At 47.0% G+C, this 27,563-nt stretch overlaps 1 protein-coding gene and 1 pseudogene across 1 annotated transcript in view; both read right to left on the bottom strand.

Moving 5' to 3' along the window:
• LOC146172381 (piwi-like protein 1) overlaps positions 1–27,563 on the bottom strand; it is a 197,773-nt gene that overhangs the window by 100,462 nt on the left and 69,748 nt on the right. The window contains exons 7-9 of the mRNA XM_084585935.1: positions 6,777–6,976; positions 4,440–4,553; positions 907–1,095 (exon numbers count right to left, since the gene is read on the bottom strand). Of these exons, the coding sequence (XP_084442061.1) occupies positions 907–1,095; positions 4,440–4,553; positions 6,777–6,976 (503 nt within the window). The remainder of the gene's footprint in view (positions 1–906; positions 1,096–4,439; positions 4,554–6,776; positions 6,977–27,563) is intronic.
• On the bottom strand, positions 20,847–27,549 carry LOC146172382 (uncharacterized; annotated as a pseudogene).

Genomic DNA, 27,563 nt, shown 5'->3' with positions numbered 1-27,563 from the left:
AGATATGGTGCCCTCTCATCGCCACAGCTGGCGCCCACTCTTGTTGGCTTGTGTATTTCCAAATTTAGGTTGGCGATTTGCCCTCGCAGGTATGACCCATGGTTCCTGTACTGGTTGACAACCCAGTTGAAGTCCGGGACCATAAACGCACACGTTTGACATGTTAAACAATTTCAACAGCAAGCTTTTGGAGCCCTTCATAGCATTTAAAAACTACCACAGGATTTTAACGCAGGGGTGACATTTCCTTTCTACTTTCGGTAAGAAAGACACGTTAAATTCGAGTAAGTATGGTATGTGCAACCAGTAAAATGCCACGGAAGTGGAAGGTGTCTTTCAAGTACTAAATGGAGATTTTTTAAAGCTGACGAGGGCCCAAGAAACGTACACGCATATAGTCAAGAAGCCATGCCTAATCCTATGAGGCCCAGCTGAAATTAGCTAAATATAATTTTTCAATTGTCACAATTAAATATGAGAGGTTTGCCCCACCAGAAAGTCAAGTTTGGAGCCCAAGACATATATGAGGATACATCAAAAAACACCAGTATCTTCTACGACCGTACGAAGCTGGCTGTATAATGTGCTCCAGTTTTTCTTCGTTTGACGGTGCAGCTCTTTCTTTTGAACCAATCTAACGCACCAACTGGCCCAGCCGTCTTCTTTGAAGTCACTGCTGTGCCAAGTCTAAAGCTGAGAAAAATGTCAAGAAATAAATGGGAGCATCGTGACTAGCTAAGGCCTTGATGACACCCCTTGGCAAAATCTGTGCTTTTCATCGGATCGTCTAAATTTTCCACCATATTCAGTCGCAGCAAGGTAAAATCGGAACTTTAGTTACGCTAAGTTACTAGCAAGATGCCCACCACTGCGGTTTTGGAAAAAGCATGATCGGACACTACTTACTTGTAGTATTCTACGTAGCTGATCTGTTCCCCATTGTGGAAGAGGAAAGTGCAGGTCGGGTTCAGATCCCAAGAAATGTCATCCACACGATAAGTGGCATTGTTGTAGCGCGTCATGACCACTGAGCCTACAATGGCCTGAATTGCCTTTGCCTTGTAGTCATTTGGATAGGCATTGCAAATGTCGAACCTAAAAAGGAGGGCATACATGTGCAGTTAGACGTGAGAACGCAAGATCACTAACTTTTTTTCAGAGTAAAATAATGCAAACAAGTACATTTCAACCTTTTTGTTAAATGCTCGCGAACCTCATAGGAACTCGTAAGAATAATATATACAGTACAATCTCGTTACAAGAGACATGGTTACAAGAGATACTCTGCTATAAGACAGTTGAAAATGGTTTGGTTGGTTTCCCTATGTTTGCCATGTTAACAACATTGCATACAAGAGACATTGGTTACAAGAGACACTCTGTTACTAAGGGCAATTTTTTCAGGTTGGTCTTAAGACAATATTTTTTATTTACAGGAAGATTTTGATAAAAGTTGCACCATTTATGCAGCTTTTTGTGCTGATTTCAAATATGCACAATAAGTTTATGTAAGCCATTCAGTTCTGAAGATATTGAACACTTTATGCTCTTTGTTTGGAGGTGAGCTACCAGTAAAACTACAGGAGTTATAATGAAAACTGACGTATGAAATCAATTTAGAACACACAGAGAATGCAAAAATCAATATTGAATGTCCTGGTTCCATTTTAACCAAAGTTACAGGTTGTCAAAGTTCAGAGACCAAAAAGCCACCTTGACACTCCAGAAAACATGAAATTTTTAAAAACTTTCCTCATTAAATACCACAAATTCATTTATATTTTTGCACTGTACATGAGTTTACCTTTCTGGCGCAAAAGGAATTATAGCAATATCATAAGTAGAACCAGAGATATCGCACCTCCAAACATGTACCATCCTCAATATTGATTTTGAGAAATTGAGGAAAAACGTGTTGATAAATTTTTGAAGCACCAAAGCTAACAGTAACTCATTAAAGTGGGTTCTGACTAGCTTCTGATGTCAATGCATCATTTACCATCGATATAATTCGCCCTCAAAGAATGAAATTCCCGGCGAACGGAACGTATGGTCCGGAGGCCGCCACCAAGACGAGTGCATTTGCATCGTGACCTCCGCAAAAGTTGGAGCCAAGTTCAAGCGCGCAATCGCCATTCTCACGTTCATGCTGCAAACGCAGTCGGCCTGCAACTAATGATAAGCGACCGTTGCTCGTCTTACACCGCGTAGCATTCAGAAGAAAGTTTATTTTGACAAGATTTGGGATTCCGCGTGTCGCGGGACGCTGCTTCGCGACTGCCGCTGCGGCTGGTCGCGGCACTGCCTCACGGGGCGATCTATCCCGGCGTTGAAAGCTGCACTTGCTCATCTGCACCATCACGATTCCGTACGTGGCAGATCGTGCCGCTCCTCGCTGCCGCACTGAGCACGACCGGCTATGCTACGCCGTTATCAGGCCATCACGGACTCGACCGGCGCTTCGTCATTGACTGCAGATAACCAGATGCGGCGGTGCAGCGTCCCCGGCGCGTTTATCTCCTCTCGCTACTTTTTTTACGCTAATAACGAAGCGTGAATCTTAAAATTGCGCATTTCGCGTCGTGATTACGATAAGGGAACGGTGCTAGGCAGACTAGGCCTAAAGGAGAGACCTTTTCAAAATGGCGCCGGAAAGCGAGCAGTCGACACCACCAGCCAACCAAAGCTCGCCATTTTGCTCACGTGCGGTGGGAGTCCAATAGCCGGATGTGTTTCACGTAATTTTGCTGCTTTGTTTTTCGCTTCGGTGGGCTCGCTCATGGTCACCGACCGAGATATAGGAATGGCCTGAATTGCGATCTTTCGAACAACACCAAGACTATACCCACGGATCGCATATTTCTCGAACTGCGGAAGATCGAAATTCGGCACGATTTGACCTCAGTTTAAAGGGCCACACGCGCAGATTCTCGTCTTTGGAACGCAGTAACGCGCAAATTAGGCGATATTTTTCAACGAAACTTCGGAGATAGCTGCGGAAAGATCTCAGAATCGCGAAAACGAGAAGATTGAAAATCAGATTTTCTGACTGATTTTCGGCAGCAAAGACCCGGATCTCAGAATTGTGAAAACGAGAAGATTGAAAATCGGATTTTCTGACCGATTTTCGGCAGCAAAGACCCGGGTCCCCCCTTAAAGTAATTTCTACACTATTTATAAGAGACACAATTAACCAGGTACACTCATGCAACTCAGCTGACTTGTACCAACTCGTATGTGCGACAGTTCAGGTTCCCTTAATTAAATTCTGTTCCATATCAGTGTCCTGTTTTGTTGCAATACGTCAGGAACCAAGAAGGGGTGCCTCCTCTTTACTGAGAAGTCAAAATGTCCCTGTTGTTTCAATCACACAGGAATGTGATGACAGTGGCTGAAACAATAAGAACAATTTGACTTCCCAGTCAAAAGGAGGCACTCCTTCTTGGTTCCTGACATATTGCAACAAAACAGGACACTGATACAGTACAGAATTTAGATAACGGAATCTAAACTGCTACACATACGAGTTGATAGAAATTTTTGCTTACAGGAAACCTTGGTTACAAGAGACACCTTTTTGGGGTGCCTTGAGTGTCTCTTGTAATGAGGCTTTACTATTTCAAAAATTGTAGAGGATGACGGTTTTTATCTTTGAAATGCCACATACTGCCATATGCAAGTCCCCCTTGTTTTGTAAGAACAACCATCCAAATGCTAAGCCAAACTATTTACCAGGACCAAGGTAGTTTCGGACAAGCAGTAGTAGGCAGTATGTGTCAATGCCCACACCAGGTACTAAAACCTATCATGAAAAGAATTCGCATGTAAATTGGTCCTGTCAAAGCGAACTCAAACTGCGCACCATTAACGTGGTTAGTTCGCACTAGCCGCATAAGGAGTGCCAGCTATGTAGCCCAAGAGCATGCGTCACGCTGGCATCCAACACTGCAGGACCACTAGCCGTTCGGTTTGCCACAAGCCTATTGGGCCACACTAATTGTGGAAGGCAGGATGGAGTGCCATTTTTCACTTCCGCTCTATACTAAATTATTTACACTGCTTGATTTATATGTGTGCTGTGATACCACCCGACATGAAGTTTTCAAACCTACCAGTTATTTGGACCAGATACCATCAAGTGGGCAAAATCGGTCAGTGACTAAATTACGTTCAACGAATGTGGCAGCTGCTACAACTGTGTGCTAGCTGCGCCCAGGACTACACCAACTCTTTGCCAACTGGTCAAGGTAGCAGTAACAAACTGTCAACACACCTGAAGTCAAATGTCAACCTGAGAACACAAAAGCGCACCACTAGAATTTTGCACTCTCGTGCGCAGTCCTTTGCCTCTAAATGAAAAGCACTGAGCAAACAAAACTTTTGCTCAGCCAAAATCGGTGCCGCTGAAAGAGAACCCATGACAATGGGATAGTACTCACAGGGCTTCCCGTACAGTCATGTTGCGCAGTATGCGGAAGGATATGTCACAATTGAGCATAAGCCCTCCATCATACTCTGCTATCGACTGGACGTAGCCCGGCCACACCTCCAGCCTGCAACAGAACAAGAAACCTTCACCACAACTCAGTGCAAGACAGGCTCCCAACAGTATGTGCTATGTGCCTGCTATGAGGCGATTCTGCCTATCATACATGTTGGCAGGATGACATTTTTACCCTCACTGCAATCCTATTATCTCAGGAAAAAAAACCAATAGCATGCACCTTAGCAAGTTTGATACATCGACATTGCTAGGAAAAAAGTAACATCAAATATGTAAGCACACAAGCACTCATTTCACATAAAATTAAATTACATTTTGGTTGGTTCATCAAGTTCAAGATCCCAAAGAGACTGAAGTTAAAGGCCCACTGTCCACCCTCCGGTCGAAAATATTTTCTTCCCCAGTGACTGTGAGACTTCGCCCCTAGAACGCAAGGCCGCAAAATGTTTTTGAAAAGAGTACTAATAAAGCAGTTACAGCCACCGCAATCACCCGATTCTGTCATGCTTCTCGCCTTCCGTTCCCTCGCAAAGGTTTTTCACTCTCCTGCTCGAGGTCATCTAGCCTCCGCAAGACAAATTCCCCTTCCTCCTCCGCGTTTGGCGGGAGGTGGGGCGTTGCACTCCGCGAGCGCGAAAAAAAAAAAAACGGCCGAGGGAGCGCGCGCCGCTGGATTCAGTCTGGCCGTGGCGAGGGAAAAGCGCGCAGCGAGCGGTAGACACCCATCCTTCTCCCGTCAGTCAGCGAGACGGACCAATGAACGTCGTTCGCGGTACGTACGTCATTACTGTGGCCCGTCGGGCCAGCGCAGGAAACGGGGAAGCTGGCTTCCCAAAGGAGAGCATGAGAGAGCTTTGAATTGTATTTTCGATGCTTTGCGGCGCGTGTGTCACTAGCATTTTGCACAGTCTATCTCCGCTACCTGATCGAAATACTGGGCTCCTTTGCTTAAAAGGGCCTTCCCTGGACAGTGGCCCTTTAAGAGGAATTCCACAGTGGAGGGCTCCAATTAATTCTAAAACCCCTGGGGTTCTTCCATGTGAACCGACAGTGTGCAGCACACACACTAAGTACTATATTTACTCGAATGTAACGCAAGTTATTTTTTCATGATTTTTGGCTTCTAAAGTCTACCCTCACGTTATAATTGAATACTGCGATATGGTTGGCCTAAAGCAGCATCGGGGTGCAGCCATATTGAATCCGTCACCACTGTTTCGGTTTCCACAGTTTTACGATGTTATGTTGGCAAAATGGGTGCCAGGGAAGCCAAATCAGCCAAATCTCAATCTATCTGTTGTGCTTTTTGCTCATAGGCTCAGAATCGCGTCACCTTTACAACGAGCTTGTCACATCTTTTGCAGTAGATTAGTGCATTTCGCACAACGCATTGCCGTTGTGCGAAAGCTATTCTGATAACAGATGAAATCACAAACGTTAACTAACCTACCATGGGTGGGTGGCGGATGCAGCGGGAGGTGATTTTTTATGTGCACCTGACCGCAAAGGCTACCGACGACATCATCTGGGAGGACGAAAGTGAAGACTCTGCTTCCGCAAACTCGGCCTCCAACGACAACAATGAATGAGCGATTTTGATGTGACTGCAAGGGCCAGAACATCTATTGAAGGTACTTTTTCAAGCACTCAGTTTGCGTTACATTCGTGGTTTTATTTTTTCCCACTGGGCAATATGCAAAGTTGCCTCTCGCATTACACTAGAGTAAATATGGCACAACCCGCAAAGCTAGAGATTTGTCGGGTGCCATGCCTCACTGCATAGCCCGTGTGGTAACTCCACAGGGCCATTTGCAAAGAGGCATCATTGATTCTGCGTCCAACTGCGAAAAGGGCCGCACCAGTAATTCAATGGCCATCACTTAGTTATCTCCAATGTATAGACGTCCATATTCCAGGCATTCGCAGGTAAAATGCCCGTGATGCAGGAACAATCGACGATTGCAACTTCTGGAAAATCTGAACACATTTCCCGGTCTCTTCCATAAAGGTCGAATTAACCAGATCCCACACAAAACAGTTATTTTGACAATTAAAAAAAATTACAAATTTTCTGCTTACAAACTTAAAAGAATAAAGCACCACAAATACAAATACAACTCAAATGAAACCACTTTTTTTTTTTTTTTTTTTTTTTTGCAATTTTTCAGCCAGAAAGACCAGTGTCCCCTTTATATAGTGTGTGTTGTTCCTGGCAGCTCTACCGCTAAGAAGCAATTTAACCACTGCCAGATGCAACAGCCCCTTTGCTCACCTGTGTTGTGGCACGGGAACGGCACCCCGTTGATCAAAGTAGTTACGCCCTATCTGGGTCAACTGCAGGCAGTGCATAATTTTCTTGAACAGCACATTGTACAGGTGCAAACACTCCGATGGAGGAGTCTTTTTGATGAACTTTATCTTCACCATCACAGGCATGCCGTCTGTATCCAGCACAGTCTGTATGCAAGTCACCTGGGCAAGGAACAAAGAATAACGCATGGAATGAGCTGCAATGTAAGACAACAAAGTAAATTCCCACTGCAAACAAATTTCAGCCACAACAAAATATTTCAGATTCCTGACAGCAAGCCATAGAAGGCAATGCAATTGTTCCCACCTACAACAACCTATTCTCAGAGAGGAATTTTTTGTGGAAGCAGCGACACATTCCATTTGGTGTCATGGAAAACGATGGCCAAATTAGTGCTGCTGGCATTTGCTGCGATTTAAGGCTGCAGTCCTCGGACGCCAGCCTTGGACGAACGCTGCTGGCAAACAATGCCCATTTTTTGCACGTTAAGAGTGCGGCTTTTCCACTCGTTTTGCAGGCGAAAGAATAACTCAAATGAGTTATTCTTGAAACACAGAAATGAGAAAAACTTATCTGAAGTTTCAGACAACTGCAACTTTTTCTAGCATGCAGCTACAGCAATGTGAATGACAACAATGTGTAGATCTGCTCTTCAAGAGAAATCTATACTAAATATGCGGCAGTACAATTGCAAAACCTGGTCATAAAACCATGTACAGGAGTGAAAGCAAGCTTGAGCATTTTGGAATATTCAAATTTAGTTTTGGAGCATGTTTCTAAGGTCAAATGCCTTACAAAACTACCCTATTTGATTCCTTTCTAATCAAAGTTCAATGCTTTGCTGACTACACCTGCTTCTCTGATAGAAAAGACAAACAGCCAAAATATGTACAGATATTTAAAGTAAACACAACTGACTTTGGAACAATTTGGAAAAGACCAGTAGGAAACCAAATGCCTGTTTCTACACATCATAGCTGAACTAAGGACTATTTTGACATGATAGATTGAAGCATGGAGTCCATCACTTTTGATGTGCTCAAGCACTACCACTAGTTTGAAGTTCACATCAATGACCAGCACAGTTCTGCTCTCCTTGTGCATATACCTTTTGATCCTATGCCTATGCTGAGACATTCCAGGGCACTGGTCAGTGGTACCTTCAGGAAGGACAGGCTGCACTCAAGGGTAGCCTATTCCTCCTCCAGATTCTTTTGCTTCATAGCCTTCCGCAAGTGGCTCGTTTTCCCCTGAGCAACACTCGCACTTTCTTAATTTAAACACGTTGGCAATAGGCCCTGTGTGGCTTTCCAACACTCTTGAGAATATGTCTAAGGAATGGCACCTGTGTGGTCTCACCCCCTTACAGTTCAATTATGCTTATGCCTGATGTAGGCTTGGCATGCTTAGTACTAACAAAGAGGCACGATGGTGTAGTACCTGCTTGCTTTCACAGCTGAACCCTTAGAACAACCGAGAGTTGTTCTGTGCTGTCGGACAACTTTCCTAACGGCTCGAGGCACCCTTCATGACTGCTTTGCTCACTCCTCTCACCAGCAATTCAAAAGGGTCGCACAAGGTGCTATGTCAAGTGCACAATACATTTTTTTCCCAATTATTTCCTTCCAATCACTCACTGTGACTTTTTAAAATTTACTTGCACACTTGTTATGCTTTATGCTTTTTTAAGATTATGAAAGTTTTATCAATTTAAGGTCAGCGCAAAGTGCATTATAATTGACACCGTTGTGCTATCTTTGTTTCAACTAAAGTCACCCCTAGAGCGTGTATACGGAGCTCACAGCATGCCATTGCCCCGTGTGCTTCTCAATTAAATTGCATCTAATCACATTTTTGGAGGAAGTGTCATTAATAGCCCCCTGTGCAGAAAAAATTAATGCTCTGCTAAATTTGATGACAGAACCTCAAGGCAGCCGCTTTGGAGAAGTTTTGGAGCAGGATGGAGCAGGAAAAGCGGTTTGGAGCAGAATGGAGCAAATGGAGCAGCACTTCCACCCCTGCATATACCACCCCTAGAATCAGCATGAGAAGCTACATTTATCCCTTCACATGGCTGTTCCAGTGCCCCATAAAGTAAAGAAATACTTAAATTGTGCAATAACGTAGTATCACCTTATTAGTAAGCTAGCACAAGGCAAAGGACCTCAAGACGAAAATGGAGATTTTTGAGTGAGGTGGAACGTGGTGTCCTATCCAAGACGGATATAGCCAAAAAGTACATCAAGAAGAGCACGCTGTCAACGTATCTCAGGAACAAGGAATCGATCACTGCTGCCTTTCGTAAAGACGTTATGGAGCCCTCTCGCAAAAGGCTACGGACGTCGGCCCATCCAGAAGTGGAGAGTGTCGTAATAGCATGGATAAAAGAAGTTCGCAGCCGGAACATTTCGTTAAGCGGGCCCATAACTGCTGCGAAGGCTGCAGTCTTTGCCAGCCAAATGGGCATCAGCGAGTTCGGCGCGTCAGAAGGCTGGCTGTCGCGTTTTAAGGCGCGTCACAGGCTGACATTTAGAAACGTTTGTGGGGAGTCAGCTGAAGTCGACAAGGAAACGTGTGAACAGTGGGTCTCCAGTGAACTGAAGGAACTCCTCGCTGATTATGCGCTCAGCGATGTATTTAATGCTGACGAGACGACGCTGTATTTCAAACTGCTCCCCAACAAGACCGTCACTTACAAAGGCGACACTTGTGCTGGCGGAAAGAGAAGCAAAGAAAGAATCACCGTCATGATGTGCGCAAATGCGACGGGCACGGAACGGTGCCGCTTGCTGGTGATCGGCAAGGCAGAGAAGCCTCGCTGTTTTAAAGGTATCAAGACGCTTCCTGTTGATTACACTGCAAACAAAAAGTCGTGGATGACACGGGAAATTTTCACCGACTGGCTGGGCAAGCTAGACAGGAAATTCGCTGCACAGAACAGGAATGTTCTCATGTTCCTGGACAACTGTACAGCTCATTGTGACGTGAGTGGACTGACAGCAATCCGCTTGGCATTTTTGCCTAAAAACACGACTTCTGTGCTCCAGCCTATGGATCTTGGAGTTATTCAGAACTTAAAAATGCTATACAGGCGCCACCTCCTAGAGAGACTTTTTCTTTGTTTGGACAGTGGCAAGTCGTACGACATCGATTTGCTTGGAGCTGTCCACATGCTGGCATCATCGTGGAATACCATCAAGCCGGAAGCTATCAAAAATTGTTTCCGCAAGTGTGGCTTCGGTGACGCCCCAGAAGCATGCAGCGCGGAGGTAGCGGAGGCTTCGTCTGATGATGACTCCGTCGTGCTCAACCGTGGCTACGCGGCTTTGTCGGAGGGTGTCGCCTTTGAAGCCTACGTTGACATTGACAACGGTGTGGAGACGTCTGGGCCCTTGAGTGATGAGGATATAATCGTGGCTGCATGTGCTCCACAGGGCTTACGGGTGGCGAACACGGCTGAAAGCGATGAGTCCGATGAAGGAGACGATCCGGTGCTACCCCCCAGTGCATGTGAAGTAGCGTTGGCGCTGGATCTCGCTGCACGATACTTCTCCGCCGATGAGAATTCGGATCCTGCGCTGGAACTCTTGGGCAAGCTGCAGTCGATGCTTGTGGAGTCACGGCACAAGAAACGCAAGCAAACGCACATTACCGATTATTTTTCCGTGTAAACAAACATGTTTTGAAGCTCTCTGCTCACACGAATGCATTCCGGTTCTTGTTTGCGGCGCATGACTGACCGATTAGTCCCGTTCATTCGCCGTTGCGGCTCGATTGCAAAAATTATCGGAATCGCCCTCTGTAAACGTGCAGTAGCGCTATCCCTCTTTACTCATGGTAATGAGTCAACATGTGGGCTCGGCCAGCACGGTGGGCCACGATGGCGCTCATTCCAGTGCCCGACTGTTAATTCGAACTCCGCTTAATTCGAACAATTTTCTCGGCCCCTTCGAGTTTGAATTAACAAGCTTTTACTGAATAACGTACCGCTGAAACGCCACAAGCTACTCCTTATAGCTTGCGGGTAGCTTCTGTGATAGTGACGTGCTTCGACGCAACGAAAACCCAGCGCGGTGCATATACCGAGACACCCAGTGCCTACTGGCTTTGAAATCGCTCCGCGAGATGTTTTTTTCCGCTGCGATCACTTTTGCCTTTGCTTGGAGCAACTCGATGTTCACAAGCAGATGTCGTGCACGCTGTTCCAGTACGAAGGAGGTCAGGCCTTGCTCAATCTTCGGATTGGCTCCGTGTTTTGGCCCCCGGAAACTTCGTCTCAGGCCAGTGCACGCAAAGAGGGCTTCTTTCTGCTTTCTCCATCCACAAATGCTGCCCTCAGTGACGCCGAAGTATCGCTCTGCCGCAGAATTTCCGATGGTCTCAGCTGTTACTATTACTTTTCTTTTGAAAGCAGCTGAATATTGCTTCCGTGGACCCGACATTGTCACTGACATGCGCGCTTCGCCAGTTGGTGTTCAAAATGGCGCCAATGGCAACGCATCAACAGAGAAAGAAAGGTAGCTGACGCCACCACTAGACGGCGCATCCTTCTTTGCGAACCTTGATGATGATATTTCCGGGCTGTAACGAAACAAGAACTACGAACTTGGGGCTGAAAATTTTGGGACCCGAATATGTACGAGGCGGAAATTTTACATCCTAAAATTTTGAAAAAAACCTCGTACTATACGCGGGTTTTTACGGTATTCCTTCCCAAATTCTGGAGGTAAAGCACTTCACTGTGCGAGCCTTCCTGTTGCTCTAATACCTTTGAAGCACTCTTACATGCTCGTCACCCTCAGATGCTGACACTTTTTCTCTGAAATGTCCTGCTAGTCATCCTGTATGGCACATGTGCCATTTACTTGCATGAGAATTATACACTCTGTAAGCTCTTCGGGAGCACACAAGATCTACATTTGCAGATACGAATTCCTCAAAAGATTCTGGTACCTCAGCAGCCTCTTGGATGCTGATATAGAACACAATTTAGCTAAGGAAATCTGAAGTCCATCACGTATGAGTTGGTACGCTTCAGCTGCGTTGCATGAGAACATCTGGGTTTTGTCTCTTCTAAATAGTGAAGAATTTACTCTAGGGACCTGAAAAAGTTGCCCTCTCTCGAGTGTCTCTTGTAACCATGTCTCTTGTATGCAATGTTGTTAACATGGCAGACATAGGAAAACCAACCAAACCATTTTCAAATGTCTCTTATAACCGAGTGTCTCTTGTAACAGTGTCTCTTGTAACGAGATTACGAAGTTTGCTGTTCAGGTGATTTCAGGTGTCTGAACTGGCCTGAGAAGTGAAGCTGTGAAAAACAGTTTCAGACAGGCAGGTTTTAAATGTGGTGACATGATGTAAGAGGGCCCATATATGGATACAGTGGAAAGCTTCTTTGAAGATGAAGCTTGGGCGAGAATCTAAAAGACTGCTGAGGCACCAGAATCGTTTGAGGAAACAATAGGACAAGTCAACGACCGAATTTTCGGACATGCCCAATATTCCGGACGTCTTCGCGGCGCCACCACAAGCCCCATAGAATCAATGTATAAGGGCATCTGAAATTTCGAACGCTCGAACTCCCCGCCATCCAATTTTTTGGACTTTTTAACGTGACGGAAGGTCTGAAACCGCAACTGCGTCATACAAAGCCGCCATTTTGGCTATCTCCCAGACTGCAATCATGTCACAGCTTTGAACAACTAGACGTACTAGCCGTACCTAGCCGTCACACACCGATTTGGTCTGGCCATGCTGGCTATGTTTACCAGAGCCTCTCCCGGAGTTTCCGGAAGCACTGTCGACGCCGCGACCGTTTTGCCTTTTCATTGCGCAGACTCATCGCAGACCACATGGTGTTTTTTCGCTATGCTGATGCATGGTTTTGCTACGTGCTACGTGTTGTGTCAAGTGTGCTCTGCGACACCTGGCCTAGGTGCTTCGACACTTCGTAACAAGAGGATTTTGCTTGCCCGTGATGGTCCCCACTCCGTCCTCATCATCCTCGCCGATGGCATCGAAGCGCAGAAAACAGTACCGTCGGTTAACGATGGAGAAGAAAGCCGCCATTATTAAACAAGTAAAGTGCGGCTGATCGCAGGCTGACGTGGGTTAAGAAGTTCGGCATTTCAATGCAAACAGTCTCGAATTTTCTCAAGAACAAGGGCAAGATCCGGGAAGTGGCCGAAAAACCATCTGGTGCCAAAAGAAAGAATGCAAGCCAAGGTGTTCATCCAAAGCTTGAGAAAGCCTTCATGGGGGGATGCGACCTTTGATAACCGATAAATCGCGAAACAGTCAATTTTTGGAAGATTTTATATTCCGGTAGTATGTCTTATAAACTACCATTTCTGTAATTATCAATGCCCAACTCGCTGTAGAAATACCCAAAATAATTATTTAACAAGCGGCTGCAGCCGCAAGCAGCGAGCAAGCGCCGAAATTTCCCAAAATTCGCGCCCGTGCCATTCCTCTCCCGCCGAACTGAGTACCGCCATCTTGGTCTCTGCCACCCTCGGCGGCGGCGATGGCAGCACGGACGAGGCGTGGCTTGCTTCCATTTGGGAGCCTCGTGGCGGCTTTTGAGTTTCCCGCGCTCGAATCCAAGGCTCCGATTGGGCAAAGCGCGCGCTCCGCGATAACGCAGGGGACCGGGCGACTACTATTGGCTAAAACTACGAGCAAAATCAGTTTTCAAGCCTTCCAACAGGTACGAAATATTTATTTTCGTTGAAAGAAATCGCGTTGAAAGAAAACGCGTATATCCTTCTGCACCTTCTTTTCCGCGAGATCTGATAACAGAGAGTTTTGAAAACTGAAAAATTGGGCCGCTATCTTCTCCCGCACAGACTCGGAGATCACGGCGCGCCGCAGAACATCGATGGCGTGCATCGTTTCTGCTGCCGTCGGCGGTGGGTCATCAATGCTTTGGTCGTCGTCATCTTCGTCACTGCATGGAATGCCAGGCTGTGATGACGCTTCCTCCGCAATATCTTCAACCGAGCGGAGACCACAGGTGGCGAGGTCGTCGTCTGCGGTGACGAAATCGTCGACGCAACAGTCGACGTCAAGTTGATTCCAGACATCGATGGGAATCGGGTCTGGCACTTGCGAGGCAGTAGCCACAGCGGATTTGAAAACCCCACACTTCGCGAAACAATTGGCGATGGTCGTAGGAACGACGCAATCCCAGGCAATTGCAAGAAAATGCACAGCGTCTAGAAGAGTGATCTAAAGATTCGCGTCCTTCCTTTCAATCTTCGCGAGGAGGCGGCGCACCAACAAAGCTTTGAAATGGTGCTTAACATTCCTTATAATCCCAGCATCCAGTGGTTGCAAATGACTTGTTGCGTTCGGGGGCAGGAACACCACCTTAACACTCTGTAGTGTCATTTGTTTTGGATGGGCGGTGCACTGGTCCAGCAGCAAAACTATTTTTCTGCTGTAGCAAGACATCTTGCGGTCGAGGTACGCGACGAATTCCATAAACAAAGAAGACGTCATCCATGCTTTTTTGTTCGCCTTGTAGACGCAGGGCAATCGACCGGCTGCCTTAAAGCATTGGGGCTTTTGATATTTGCCAATGACTGTCAGTGGCATCTTTTCCGATCCGTCGGCGTTGCAACAAAACAAAACTGTGATCCGCTGTTTGCTCTTTTGTCCGCCCCGGCAGGCATCGCCTTTAAAGCACAAACTTTTTTCGGGCTGCAGATTGTAAAACAACATCTACATTAAAAACATCACGTGCCTCATATCCCGCTATGTAAGACGGCATTGCGGTTGTCATCCAGTCTTCCACGGCGGAGGCGTCGACTTTTTTTCCTTTGCCACAAACGGGCTTGTAGGAAAGATTATGATGCACCTTGAACCGGTGAATCCATCCACCGGAGGCCTGAAAGTCACCAATTCCAAGTGTGAGTGCGATGTCCGCTGCCTTCTCACGAAGCACTTTTCCGTCGATGTTGACGCCAGCCGTCGTGACCTCTCTGAACCACGTTAGAAGAACCTCTTCCTACTTCACATGGTGGGCAGTTTTGGCTTCTTTAGAATTCATTGCAAAGTGCTGCACATTCTGCATAATTTGGTAGCGCTGACCAACGATCGTTGACAACGTTGACAGCGGCAGGCCTAGCTCCTTGGCCATGTCAGTGCGCCTTTTCTTGGGCTCTTTGTCCACCTTATTTAAAACTTTCAATTTGTCTTTAAAGGTCAGCGCCTTTCTCTTCCGTGACATTGCAGTATGATGTATCTTTTTGCGTTGTCGAGATGATCACAAACGACGCGCTATCAACGCGTTGTCAGCCTCAACAAACGAGAAAACGAAGCAACGTATTGCCGCTGCAGCGGAGACTCCGGAAAGCGGAAGAGCGTGGCCTGCGGGGCGGCGGAGAAATGTGGAGAGGGCCGCTAGGCCGTGCGCACAACACCAATAGCAGAAAGCAACACGAGATAAAAAAAACAAAATGCGGGGGGAGGGGAGAGAAAGAAAGAGTGGAAAGAAAGAGAGCGCTGCTGCCGTGGGTTGCCAAGCCGGTTTTGATCCGTGCTATCAGTGCTGCGCCGCTGCGCACTCTTTTCTCGCTGTGCGTGTGTGCGTGGGCCTCGACCGGTCGTGACACCGGAGTTCGTATCACCCATAGCGAAAAGAAAAAGTGTTCGGAACATCCGATTTTTTGCCCACTGAACGCAATGCAATTCGGCCGGGGAATTTTATGAATTCGTATCACACCGAATTTCGTATCAGCCGAGTTCGTATCACCGAGATTCTACTGTACCACAAATTCATTGGTATTTTTGCACTGTACATGAATTTAGCTTTCTGGTGCAAAAGGAATTATAGCACAGATATCGCACCTCCAAACATGTACCGTTACCAATAATTTGATTTTGAGAAAACGAAGAAAAACGTTTTATAACATGTTTATTCATTGGAAAGTTAAAAAAAAGTCAAAACCACTCAATATGCCCCAGGAGAATAATCAGGGTGCATGGAGTCCTGGTGTCTGTGCTTCACTCTCTTCTTCAGGAGATGTGAAACGATGTTTCTTGCCAGACATGCGGCTTTGGCGTATATCTCTCTCTCGACCCCTCTTGAGGCCAGTTTTTGGCACGTTCGTGCTTAGTTCCTCTAAGATTGCTGCCATTGCATGTTGGCTCCCTGTATTGAAGCGCAACACTGCCTCAGCAACAACTGCTTCAGCAGCAAAAAGCGAAGAGTGTCGTGCTTTGGGCACAAGGCTCCAGATGACAGAGTGCTAACTCTCATTGGAGTTCCGAGTCTTTCCTCGAGAACACCTTTCAAGCAGCTTTCTTTCGGAAAGCCGCTGATAAACTGGCAACATCCTTCGGCAAGCTATATTTGTGCTTAGGGACTGGCTCTTTCTTTGCTTTCGCAGCATTGTGCCGACACCATGATTCTTCGCCAGTTGAGCACAGTGAATGATTCGGCTCCTCATTAGTCGAAGTAACATGGCAATAAGTAGCCATTACTGCCCTCTCCATGGCTTCCACATCATCTTCATGGGATTTTAGCGCACGGCTATAATATGCACACAGCTTTGTGATGAGGTCCGCTGTCAATCGCCCTTTTCCTCCCAGGCTTCGTCCATGTTCAGTCTTGTGCTTTTGCAGCAGGTTTCTGAGTGCCGTCCCCATCCTTTTCTGAACATGATTTATGCAGTCCTCCTCCTTAACTTGCACAAAACCATACACATCAGCCTGGGTAATGGCGTCATAAGTCCGGCTATCCCCATCACAAAGGACAGTTGTGTACCGGAGGTTGAGCTTCTCAATCGACCTTTGAAATAATATCAGGCCTGCCTCTACTTCCATTTGTCCTGACTTACAATAAGTGTTTTTTTGGCACTGGTGCTCATTTTTCCATGCCTCATAGCATTCTGTGCCAGGTTTCGGGCCAACTTCGCATCCCAAACAAAAATTGCTCAGGACTACGTAGTCGAGCACGTAGCCCATAAATAGCTCGATGACGGCACCGACACCAATGTGTGAAGAGTGGCCGCGTGTCATCCAACTTCCGTCGTAACTCACGGCGATGTTGCGGTGCCCAAAGCACAGTTCCTCATAGAGCTTAGTCACTTCGCGTGCGCTCTGCTCCACAGCAGCCTCGGCCGCTCGCACTGCAGCAGGCCTAGGCATGTTTTTGAGGTGGCCCTGAAACGTTTTTTTATGCATGCCGCGGCCGGACAATCCCGTAGTGGCAAATATATCGTTCATGGCTGTTTGGCCATTGCCAGTTGAAAGCATTGCTCGTCCTGCAAGTATATTAATTTCGAAGGGGTTGCACTGCTTCTCGATCTCCACCCTCCGCGAGCTCCATTATGAGGAAACTTCACCGCAGGTCTCTCAAACCAATGCCAACTTAGTAGCGAGGCCGTAGTCACGGTCGACCCGCACTAATTTCAAGTCACTACGGCACACTTTGCACGCCGCAACACGAAGGAGAACGTTCACTGCGGCGAGGTCCACAACAGTATACTGCACAGCTGACGCGACCGACGCTTCCGCAGTAGTAGCCTGAAAGCACTGGAGCTTCCTTTCTGTGGCAGGCGTCGAATCCAGCTTTCCGAGTGCAGCTTTTTCGCGGGCACTTACTTCTTCCAGTTCGCTGGCTGTCACGAGTGCTGTATCCATTCTTAGAACGGAGTCGCCACAAAACGATGCACTGTCGACGTGGTCCTGCACAGCCGGCGAAGCGTTGGGTTCTTGCGGTAATTCCAAGTCCATATCGGGTTGCCGAGCATCCGTTGCGCGTTCCGGTGGGCTTGACACATTTGTGCACTTCTTCGTTTTTCTTCGCTTACGTCCGTAGCGGTTTTTCGAGCGAAACTTCGTCGGGGCTCCAGGCATGGCGAACTGCACGTCGGAGAAGCCTTGACAAAATGGCGTCTTTGTTGAGATGCCCATGGATACCCACTCCATTTGAGCCAATCACCACCTGCCATACTGGTCACGTGCCCTGACTGGCCAATAGGATCGCGCGTCGCGTGTTTTTTTGTGGTTGCTTTTTGTCGCAACCATCGTATGCACAGTGTTGCCGCTTGACTAAAAAAAAGTCAGAAATGCGCAGTTTCGAATGAGACCAAAATGGCGTCGAGGGAGCCCTGTGCTCCCGAGTTACACGCGGCGGAAATCGAGCATGATTTGTCCTCAATTTAAAGGGCCGCGCTCGGAAATTTAGTTATTTACAATCGTCTAGGGCAACAAATATGCGGTATTTTTGCACCGAAATTTGCAGATAGGTGCGGAAACGTGTCAGGACCCCAAAAATAGAGACTTTGAAAATTCGGTTTTTGGGACGATTTTCGATCCCAAAGAGCCGGGTCCCCCCTTAAACTGGTTAAACGCGTGGTCGCTCACGATGCCTCGAGATGCGACATGCGTTCAGTGCAGACTTGGCTAGCTTTTTTGTTTTTGTTTTTTTCATTGCGGCGCTTATGCCGCGGAAGATAACCCAGGAAGTCGCTTGCCGCGTTTAGCCCGCTCCTCGTTCCTCCGGCGAGATGCCGCGAGAGATAAACCGGGAAGCCGCTTGCTGCGTCTGCGCCGCTCATCATGCCTTAGGCGAAATGCCGCGGGGGAATCGGGAATGCCGATTGTCGCGGCTTGCAGAGCACAGGATTGACGGATCTCCACATGTGGAAAGTGGCCCGTAGAACCAAGGCGTTCACTGTAGCCGAGACCATAGCCCTAATGTATATTTTGACGGTCGCACCGGACTTGTTCGTGATAAGCGAGTGTTTGTCTTAAGGGGGGACCCGGGTCTTTGCAGCCGAAAATCAGTCAGAAAATCGGATTTTCAATCTTCTCGTTTTCGCGATTCTGAGATCTTTCCGCAGCTATCTCCGAAGTTTCGTTGAAAAATATCGCCTAAATTGCGTGTTACAGCATTTTTAAAGACTAGAATCTGCGCGTATGGCCCTTTAAACTGAGGTCAAATCGCACCGAATTTCGATCTCCCGCAGTTCGGAAAATATGCGATCCGCGGGCATAAACTTGGTGTCGTTCGAAAGATCGCGATTCAGGCCATTCTTATATCTCGGTTGGTGACCATGAGCGAGCCCAGCGAAGCGGACAACAAAGGAATAAAATTGCGTGAAACACGCCCTGCTATTGGACTCCCACCGCACGTGAGCAAAAGGCGAGCTTTGGTTGGCTGGCGGCGTCGGCTGCTCGCGGTCCGGCGCCATTTTGAAAAGGTCTCTCCTTTAGGCCTAGTCGGCCTAGCGCCGTTCCCTCATCGTAACCACAATGCAAAATATTGAGATCCACGCTTCGTTATTAGCCTAAAAAAAAAGTAGCGAGAGGAGATAAACGCGCCGGGGACGCATTGTCGCATCTAGTTATCTGAAATCAATGCAAAGCGCCGACGCGAGTCCGCGATGGCCTGATAACAGCGTAGCATAGCCGGTCATGCTCAGTGCGATAGCTAGGAGCGGCACGATCTGCCGCGTACGGAACCGTGAGGGTGCAGATGAGCAAGTGCAGCTTTCAACGCAGGGATAGACCGCCCCGTGAGGCAGTGCCGCGACCAGCCGCAGCGGCAGTCGCGAAGCAGCGTCCCGTGACACGCGGAATCCCAAATCTTGTCAAAATAAACTTTCTTCTGAATGCTACGCGGTGCAAGACGAGCAGCGGTCGCTTATCACTAGTTGCAGGCCGACTGCGTTTACTGCATGAACGTGAGAATGGCGATCACGCACCAGAACTTGGCACCAACTTTAGCGGAGGTCACGATGCAAACGCACTAGTCTTGGTGGCGGCCTCCTGACCATGCGTTCCATTCGCCGGAAATTTCATTCTTTTAGGGCGAATTATATCGATGGGATATGATGCATTGGCATCAGGAGCTAGTCAGAACCAACTTTAATGAGTTACTGTTAGCTTTGGTGCTTCAAAAATTTACCAACATGTTTTTCCTCAATTTCTCAAAATCAAAATATTGAGGATGGTACATGTTTGGAGGTGCGATATCTCTGGTTCTACTTATGATATTGCTATCATTCCTTTTGCACCAGAAAAGTAAACTCATGTACAGTGCAAAAATATAAATGAATCTGTGGTATTTAATGTGGAAAGTTTTTAAAAATTTCATGTTTTCTGGAGTGTCAAGGTGGCTTTTCGGTCTCCGAACTTTTACAAGCTGTAACTTTGGTTAAAATGGAACCAGGACATTCAATCTTGATTTTTGCCTTCTCTGTGTGTTCTAAATTGATTTGATACGTCAGTTTTTATTATAGCTCCTGTAGTTTTAATGACAGCTCACCTCCAAACAAAGAACATAAAGTGCTTGATCTCTTCAGAACTAAATGGCTTACATAAAATTAATGTGCATATTTGAAATCAGCACAAAAAGCTGCATAAATGGTGCAACTTTCATCAAAATCTACCAGTAAATAAAAAATATTGTCTTAAGACCAAGGTCCCCCCTTAAGGGGAGACACTGCTCTTTAAACTAATTTTGTTAGTTTTTGTCGCACATAGATGAAAAATGTATGCCTGATGTATTTTTGTATGCTGAACACAAATATGCAATCTGTTTTTATCTATCTTGTGTCAATTTTGAAAAATTCGTTAATTAATGACTAATCATTGTGCCCAAGTTTTTAATAAGTTCCTGATCAAAAAATGATTAAAATTTGATATCTGTGTGTTCTGCAAGAACCAGAGTGTGCAACCATACCATTCTTATAATTTTGGCCTCCCTGGCATAGAAGTTATAGACTTGCCAAATACATCCATCAAAAATTGGGAAAATTTCAACAAATAACTTACTAATTTAATTAAATTTCAAAGAGGAATTGTTATGCTTTTTAGATCTTATTGCAGAGAACAATTCATAAGCTTCAAAATACAAGAATTGTTCCAATCCGACCACATCTGGAGATTTCTTGGGCAACAGTATGTGGAGTGGTTAAAAAATCCATTTTGAGAAAACAAGAAAATAAGTTTGAAAACAAGGCCAGAGTTTATTTGCTGCAAATTAAGGCTTGTACTTCATTGCAAACTGTGTTAGAAGCCTCATGGAACGTAATCATTATCAACAGTTTTCCCTTGCTTCCTTTTCATGGCACTCCAGAAGTTTTCAGCACCTGCACGCTTCCTGTCCGATGCAGCCAGCCGGCACTGGTCCTTCTCGGCACATCTTTGTACCAATATGCTGCTTCGAATCACGTGCAGTTCTTTAAGGATAGCCTCAGTGGCATGCTCTTTCCCAGCATTGAATCTGGCGACAGCTTCCCCTACTGCACTCTCAACAGTGTAGAGAGAGGCATGCTTGGTTTTGGGTACGAGTGACCATATCACAGAGTGTAGGCATTCATTTGCATTTTGCGTTTTGCCTCTCTGGCAACGCTGAAGTAGTTTCTTGTCGGAGAGGCGTGTGTATATAGGTAGCAATGCCTCAGCGACATAGTCTGGGAGGTTGTATCGATGCTTTGGTGCTGGCTCCTCCTTCGCCACAGCCTTGTTGTGGATGCACCAGCTGTCTTCCCCTTTTGGACAGAGCGAATAATTCGACCTTGCATCTGTCGAGGTCACATGATGATACGTTGCAAGAACAGCATTCTTTATGTCATCAATGTTGCCCTGGTTCGCCTTCAGAGCCCGCCCATAGGGACCGGACAGCTGAACGGGTGGCGCCGCCTCTCGGCGCATCGCTCAATCACCGAAATGCGTCGGCCCCGGCCGGCGCATTGCCAGCGCATTGGAGAGTACTGTTTGTCGTTGGTTTGTGTGGAAATTAGAAATCCTAAGGTTTAGATGACGTTATGCCTGAATATATCCTCAAGAGAACAGAAAGTTGGGCTAGTTAATTGTGTGAATATGTCCAGTGAACTGAAGTCTGGTCGAACAAGGCTGGCGAAACGTGGTGCGTTGTTGGCTCCACTGGCAGCTACGCAAACTCGTCGGACGTTTTTAAGTCTGTTCATTTCTACGGGTTTCCACAGAAGCATGAGCGGCGGGTGACCTAAGCATGGTTCTTTGAAAGGCAAAGGCACGAATCTACGTATTTGGTTACTGTGTGGTCATGGAAAGCGCCGAATTTTTAAAATTCCGCTTGCTACCGCATGCTCTGTGCCTTCTGTTCCCCAGGAGTGACGGCACGAGAGTCTCGGAGCCGAAGCCGCACTCCTTCATCTGTAGTCACTTTATTGACAATTGGAAATCGAAGTAACCCAACAGCGTAAGTTACAACGCTAGCATTTCCCCGCCTGTGTACAAGAAAACCCCAGCACGGAAAAAGAAAAGGCAGCTCCACCATCGTCGTTCGGGCTGCGTTATGATCTTCAGTGATGGGCAGACAATGTTTGTGCGGATACTTTCGCTGACATAGACAAAGATAATTTACTTTTTTCTCTTAACTGCATTGATACTCTTAGAATTTGTTAACATTTGTTTGTGGCATGTCCATTTCGCCTAATAAAATCACTAATTTCACAGCTCAATCAATACCGCATGGTCACAAAATCTGCTATCGGCTTCATATAAAAGTCGAACAAGAGAACAAAAATACAATTTAATTTGTGGAAACGAGCATAAACGTAGCATTTTTTTTAAATTTTGAAGGCCGTGTAGCAGTTTTTGTTTTTTTTTCGCATTCACGTTGCACCTGACACGGCTTTACGTATTTTCTCAGCAGTGTCCATTTCCTGGCCCGCCTAAATACATGTGTTTCTCATCGGCATTTTAGTGAACGTGAGATTTCCTGATTGTGGCGTAGTATGACAAGACCGTTTTACCTCTCTCAGAAATTGCTTCTAGGTATGGCCAATGTAAACAGATTTAGCAGCAGTCCGGCAAGCTGCAGTGACAAAGTTGTAAAAGGAATGGCTTTCAGTTATCCGGATTCCTTTACGTGCAAATAGAAAACTACATACATGGTCGTGTTCCCTCACACTCATCAGGTATCGAGGTCAGCTAGGTATCGGCCCGCAAGTTCGTGGTACGCTGAGAAAGTAGACCACCTTAGCGAACGAGCCATCAGAGGGATTCATTTAACAATAGAACGCTCTCTTAGTTGTCGGTGGCTTATCTTACAACACATCACACTGTTTTTTTTTTTTCGATTGTATTTAACAGTTTGACAGTATTGGACTACAGTAGCCGACGGGTAATTCGGACTCCAATAATTCGGACTTGTAGGATATTTCGGACTTCTGTGAGGCACCGTCAGTCACCCCATAGAAGCACATACATATTCGCGACGGATATTTCGGACTTTAAAAGTCCGAAAGTTCGATTTTTCGGACTAATTTCAGTCCCCTGCAGGCCAAAATCTGCCATCTTATCGGCTTTTCGCCGGCGCAACAAGCGCCATCTTAGATTGAGGTGGATTGGCTCTGCAGTTGGATTGGCTTGACATGGTTTCGGTGCCCCATTTTTGCCAGGAGAGGCCCCTGCAATCTCTGCCACTTCGAGGTGGCAGTCGGATTGTCATCGCCGTCAACCTGCTTTTGTCGCCAACGCTGACGCAGGCAGCTATCTCTTTGTGCTTTGTCTCATACGTCCGCCGTGTTGTCACACGAGTTTCTCCACCCCGTCAACCGAGTGGCGCGCCGTCAATCCTTTGGCCGTTTTGTGATTGCGTCCGGCGGTTCCACCGCTCTGAACGGGCGGCCTACCACAGCCATCGCTTGCACAAATTATGAACGCTGTGAACTTGCTGTCTAGCGTGTGCAGCGAAACGACAACTTTGGCGCAAATACAAGCGCAAATCGTCGCCAGCAAAACAAATTTGCCGCAAGGTAAAATCAGCGACTTTTTTAAGCCGATTTCCTCTGAATAAAGTGATTTTTTGTGCTTCACGTATTTTTCGGACTGTTCGATTATTCGGACCATTTTTCGGGTCCCTTCAAGTCCGAAAAAACGGTCGGCGACTGTATTGCCTTCAGATGTTCAAGGCAGGTGCGGTCAATCGCATTGAACTTCCTGCGCTGAGAGAACGCTAGCAGGAAATTTAATTTTTTTTTCTTTTCACAACCTCCGCAGCATGTCGGGAGAAAGGCATGCATAGTATAATATTTTCTAAGTCAATTATATGTAGCAGCTCCGACGTGTTCAACAAGAGCATTGCCGTATATGTAAAAATGATGCTGAGGTGGTATTACTAATTTGGCTTATATTATGATTAAGTTTGATGGTCTCAAGGCCGGGTTCAGTGAGCTATTGTAGCGTAATTGTGCAGGAAGTCCTGGAAGTATACGTGTGTTTTCTATTCCAACCATAAATAGGATCCTACTTTTGTCTTGCTTGTTTATTTTTCTCCTTTTACAGCTCTCGTTGCAAGGTTGAAACTGGAATGTCATTTGCTATTATTCTGCTCTGAATCGTTTGAGCCTAGCTATTACCAAAAAAGACAGGTGCAGCATCTTTTTCATTTTACATGAACGCTGAGCATTACAACTACCACTACTACACGGCTACACGGCTCGGCGATATTTGATCTTCAGGCCGATTCCGACTAGACTTAATATAAGATAGACGCGCAGTGCAGGCGCATGGTGAAATCACGCGCGCGGCATTTTCGAGTATATAACAGAAATACCATGCGCCGGGCGGTTTCAAAAAAAAAATTTAAAAAAATGCACGCCCTGCCGAGAACGACCCTTTTCTTTTTCAAGATTTCCCCATCAAAAAATACTCCTTGCGATTACTCAAAGCAGCTCAAAGCTTTCAAAGCCACACCGCAAAACGACGGGTAGGGACAGGCTCAAAAACGCCTCGCACAACGAAAACGACTGCGCCGCTCAGCTGCCTCGCCATTCCGCTGTTTCGGCACTCCGCAGCGGGCGGCGCTGTTCCACCGAGGCGACGGTGGCGCCATACAACGGGCGCCCGGTCCCTATAGTAGGTGGATAATTTTGCAATAAGATCCCCTGTGAGCTTGCCCTTTCCACCGAGACTTTTCTGGCTACAGTTGAATCCCGCTATAACGAAATTCACGGTGCACGAAAAAAAATTCGTTCTCGCGGAACTTCGTTATCGCAAAAATTTGACGTGAAACGCAGAAAGAATTGCCCAAGCAGCAGCAAAGGCGTTTAATGCCAAAAATCTAAGCTTGGTTTGCTTACGCTTCACGGCGAGCAACGCCGTCACGCGATTTTCGCACTCGGTCAGCAAACCCATTGCAACATCGTCGTCTCGGACAGCAACGAAATTCCTGATGACATCAAAAGCGTCCATCACCTGTACGGCGGTTGCCGCAGCCGGCGCTTCCTGTACGTCGTCGTCTTCTTCATCGGAAGAGTCCTTGTCATTCCGGGCAGCTTTTATGATCTGCTCATCACTCACATCTTCGTGAACAACAACACAAGCGTCAGCGCCGATGTATTCGTCGAGCTCGAGATTAGGCGGCACGGTTCCTATTTCTCCCAGCGATTTCCAGGCGGCCGCGATCCCCGGAGCCGGTGACGCCTCTTCGTCGTCGTCTGTAACGCCTGGTGTTAGGCCAGCAGAGTGTACGGGTCGACCTTCGGCAAATCCGGCGTGCCTGAAACAGTTCACAATTACTGAGTGCCCCAGTGTGCTCCAGGCAGCAGACATAATCTGCAGTGCCACGTACAAGTCCACCTTCGTGTCTCGGCCGGTTTCAGTGTTAAAAAGCAGCCGCTGAATTAACCTCCCGCGGTAAGCGCGCTTCAGGCTAAGAATCACGCCCTGATCGAGAGGCTGTAAGACAGACGTGCAATTGGGAGGGAAAAACCTCAGCTCCGTGTTAGTGAGCTTGACTTCGTCGGAGTGATGCGCTGAACAATTGTCCAAAAGCAAGCAAACTTTACGGCCCTGCCGCTTCATGTCGCGGTCGAATGCCATCATCCACTCGGTGAAAATAGCGCGGGTCATCCATGACTTGTTGTTCGCCTTGTACTGCACAGGTAGGCTACGAGTTCCCTTAAAACAGCGCGGCTTGGCACTTTTGCCTATGACTAACGGCGGACGCTTGTCCGAGCCATCCATGTTTGTGCAAAGCAGCACTGTGATGCGTTTTTTGCTGTGTTTGCCGCCGTGACAGCGCTGCCCCTTGAAGTCGAGCGTCCTAGCCGGCAACATCTCGTAGAATAGCCCGGTCTCGTCGGCGTTGTAAATGTCTGCAGGCGCGAAGTTGCTTAAAATTCCGGCCATGTTACTCGCCTTCCAAGCAGCTGCTCCGTCCACGTCTGCTGACATTGACTCGCCGCACAACACTTTTCCAACGATGTTATGGCGGGCCTTGAAACGGTTTACCCAGCCAATGCTGGCTTTAAAATCATCAATGCCAAGTAGGCATGCATAGTTCAAGGCTTTCTGCTGGACGATGCTTCCGGACAGGGGGACGTGGCTGGCTCGTGCTTCCACAAACCACGCATGCACTGCTGTGTCCAACTCTTCATGGAGGGGCCGCGTCACCTTTTTGTGCTTCGAGGATGTGCCTGAAGCAAGTGCCATTCTCACGCTGTCCTTATTGCCTAGAATCGTTGACAGCGAACTTGCAGGAATTCCGAAGTCTTCAGCAATTGCCGCTTTCTTCCTTCCGCTTTCTGCTTGGGCGATTATTTGAGCTTTTTGCTCAAGGGAAAGAGTTTTGCGTTTTTTCACTTGCGTTGCCATCGTGTCCTGCGGATGAAAACTCGTCGTTGTCGAAGAGAAAGGCAGCGAGTGAACAACGCAACCACGACACAAAGCCAAAATGGCAGAACTGCAATCACGTGATTTCATGCTTAATGTGGCTTTGGATTTGACTTGGACTTCTCGCCAATAAAACTAGTTTCGGTTTCGATTTTGAACGCGAAAATTTCGTTGAAGCGGAAACGCTCTGCAAAAATGGTTCGTTGTGCAGAGAAATTTAGGCCATTAATTCTTATAGGATACTCGCAGGGAATAAAAAATTATTCGTTGTCGCGGAAATTTCGTTGTGGCGGTATTCGTTGCGGCGGGATTCAACTGTATCTCCCTTATGCTTTTGCAGGAGATTTCTCAGAGCAGCGCCCATGCATTTGTAAATATGGTTAATGCAGTCTTCTTTTTCGATTTCCACAAAACCATATACCTTTTCTTCGTGCAGGTTGTTAAAAGCTCGGCTATCGCCGTCGCACAACATCGTTGTATAGCGCAGGCCATGCTTTTGCAGTGATCGCCCAAACAGTATTCGTGCAGCCTCCACTTCCATTTGCCCAGGCTTGCTCAAACTATTTTTTTGGCACTGGTGGTCAGCTCGCCACTGCTCATACTGAGGGTCATCTTCTTTCGGGCCCAGCTGGCATCCCAAACAAAAGTTTGAAAGCACCATAAAATCGAGCACATACCCGGTAAACAGCTCAATTACTGTGCCTACACAGATGTGCGAGGAGTGGCCCCTTGTCAGCCACGTTCCATCATATGAAACCGCAATATTGCCGGGGTTTCCGAAGTTTAACTCGCTGTACACAGATTACACGGCATCGGCGCACTCGCTCATCACATGAGCGGCAGCGTTCAGCGCGGCAGGGTTAAGTTTTTTCTTCACGTACTTCTGGAAGATTTTAGGGTGCAAACCACGTCGTGAGATGTTCAGCGAAGAAAAAATGTCATTTAGAACTGTCTGCCCGTTCCCTGTGCTCATCACTGCACGAGTAGCAAGCACATTCACTTCGAAAGGGTTGCAGGTCTCATTCCCACCTGCTCTCGGCGAGCTCCATTGCGCATCAAGTTCACCGCAATAATCACAGGTTAAAACAAGCTTGACAGCTATTCCGTACTCCCGGCCAGTCT

The sequence above is a fragment of the Amblyomma maculatum genome, unplaced genomic scaffold, assembly GCF_055883805.1.
Source record: "Amblyomma maculatum isolate TAMU_Amacu unplaced genomic scaffold, ASM5588380v1 scaffold_13, whole genome shotgun sequence".
Lineage (NCBI taxonomy): Eukaryota > Metazoa > Arthropoda > Arachnida > Ixodida > Ixodidae > Amblyomma > Amblyomma maculatum.
The sequence above is the reverse complement of the archived record's forward strand: the minus strand, read 5'-3'. Positions and strand labels throughout refer to the sequence as shown.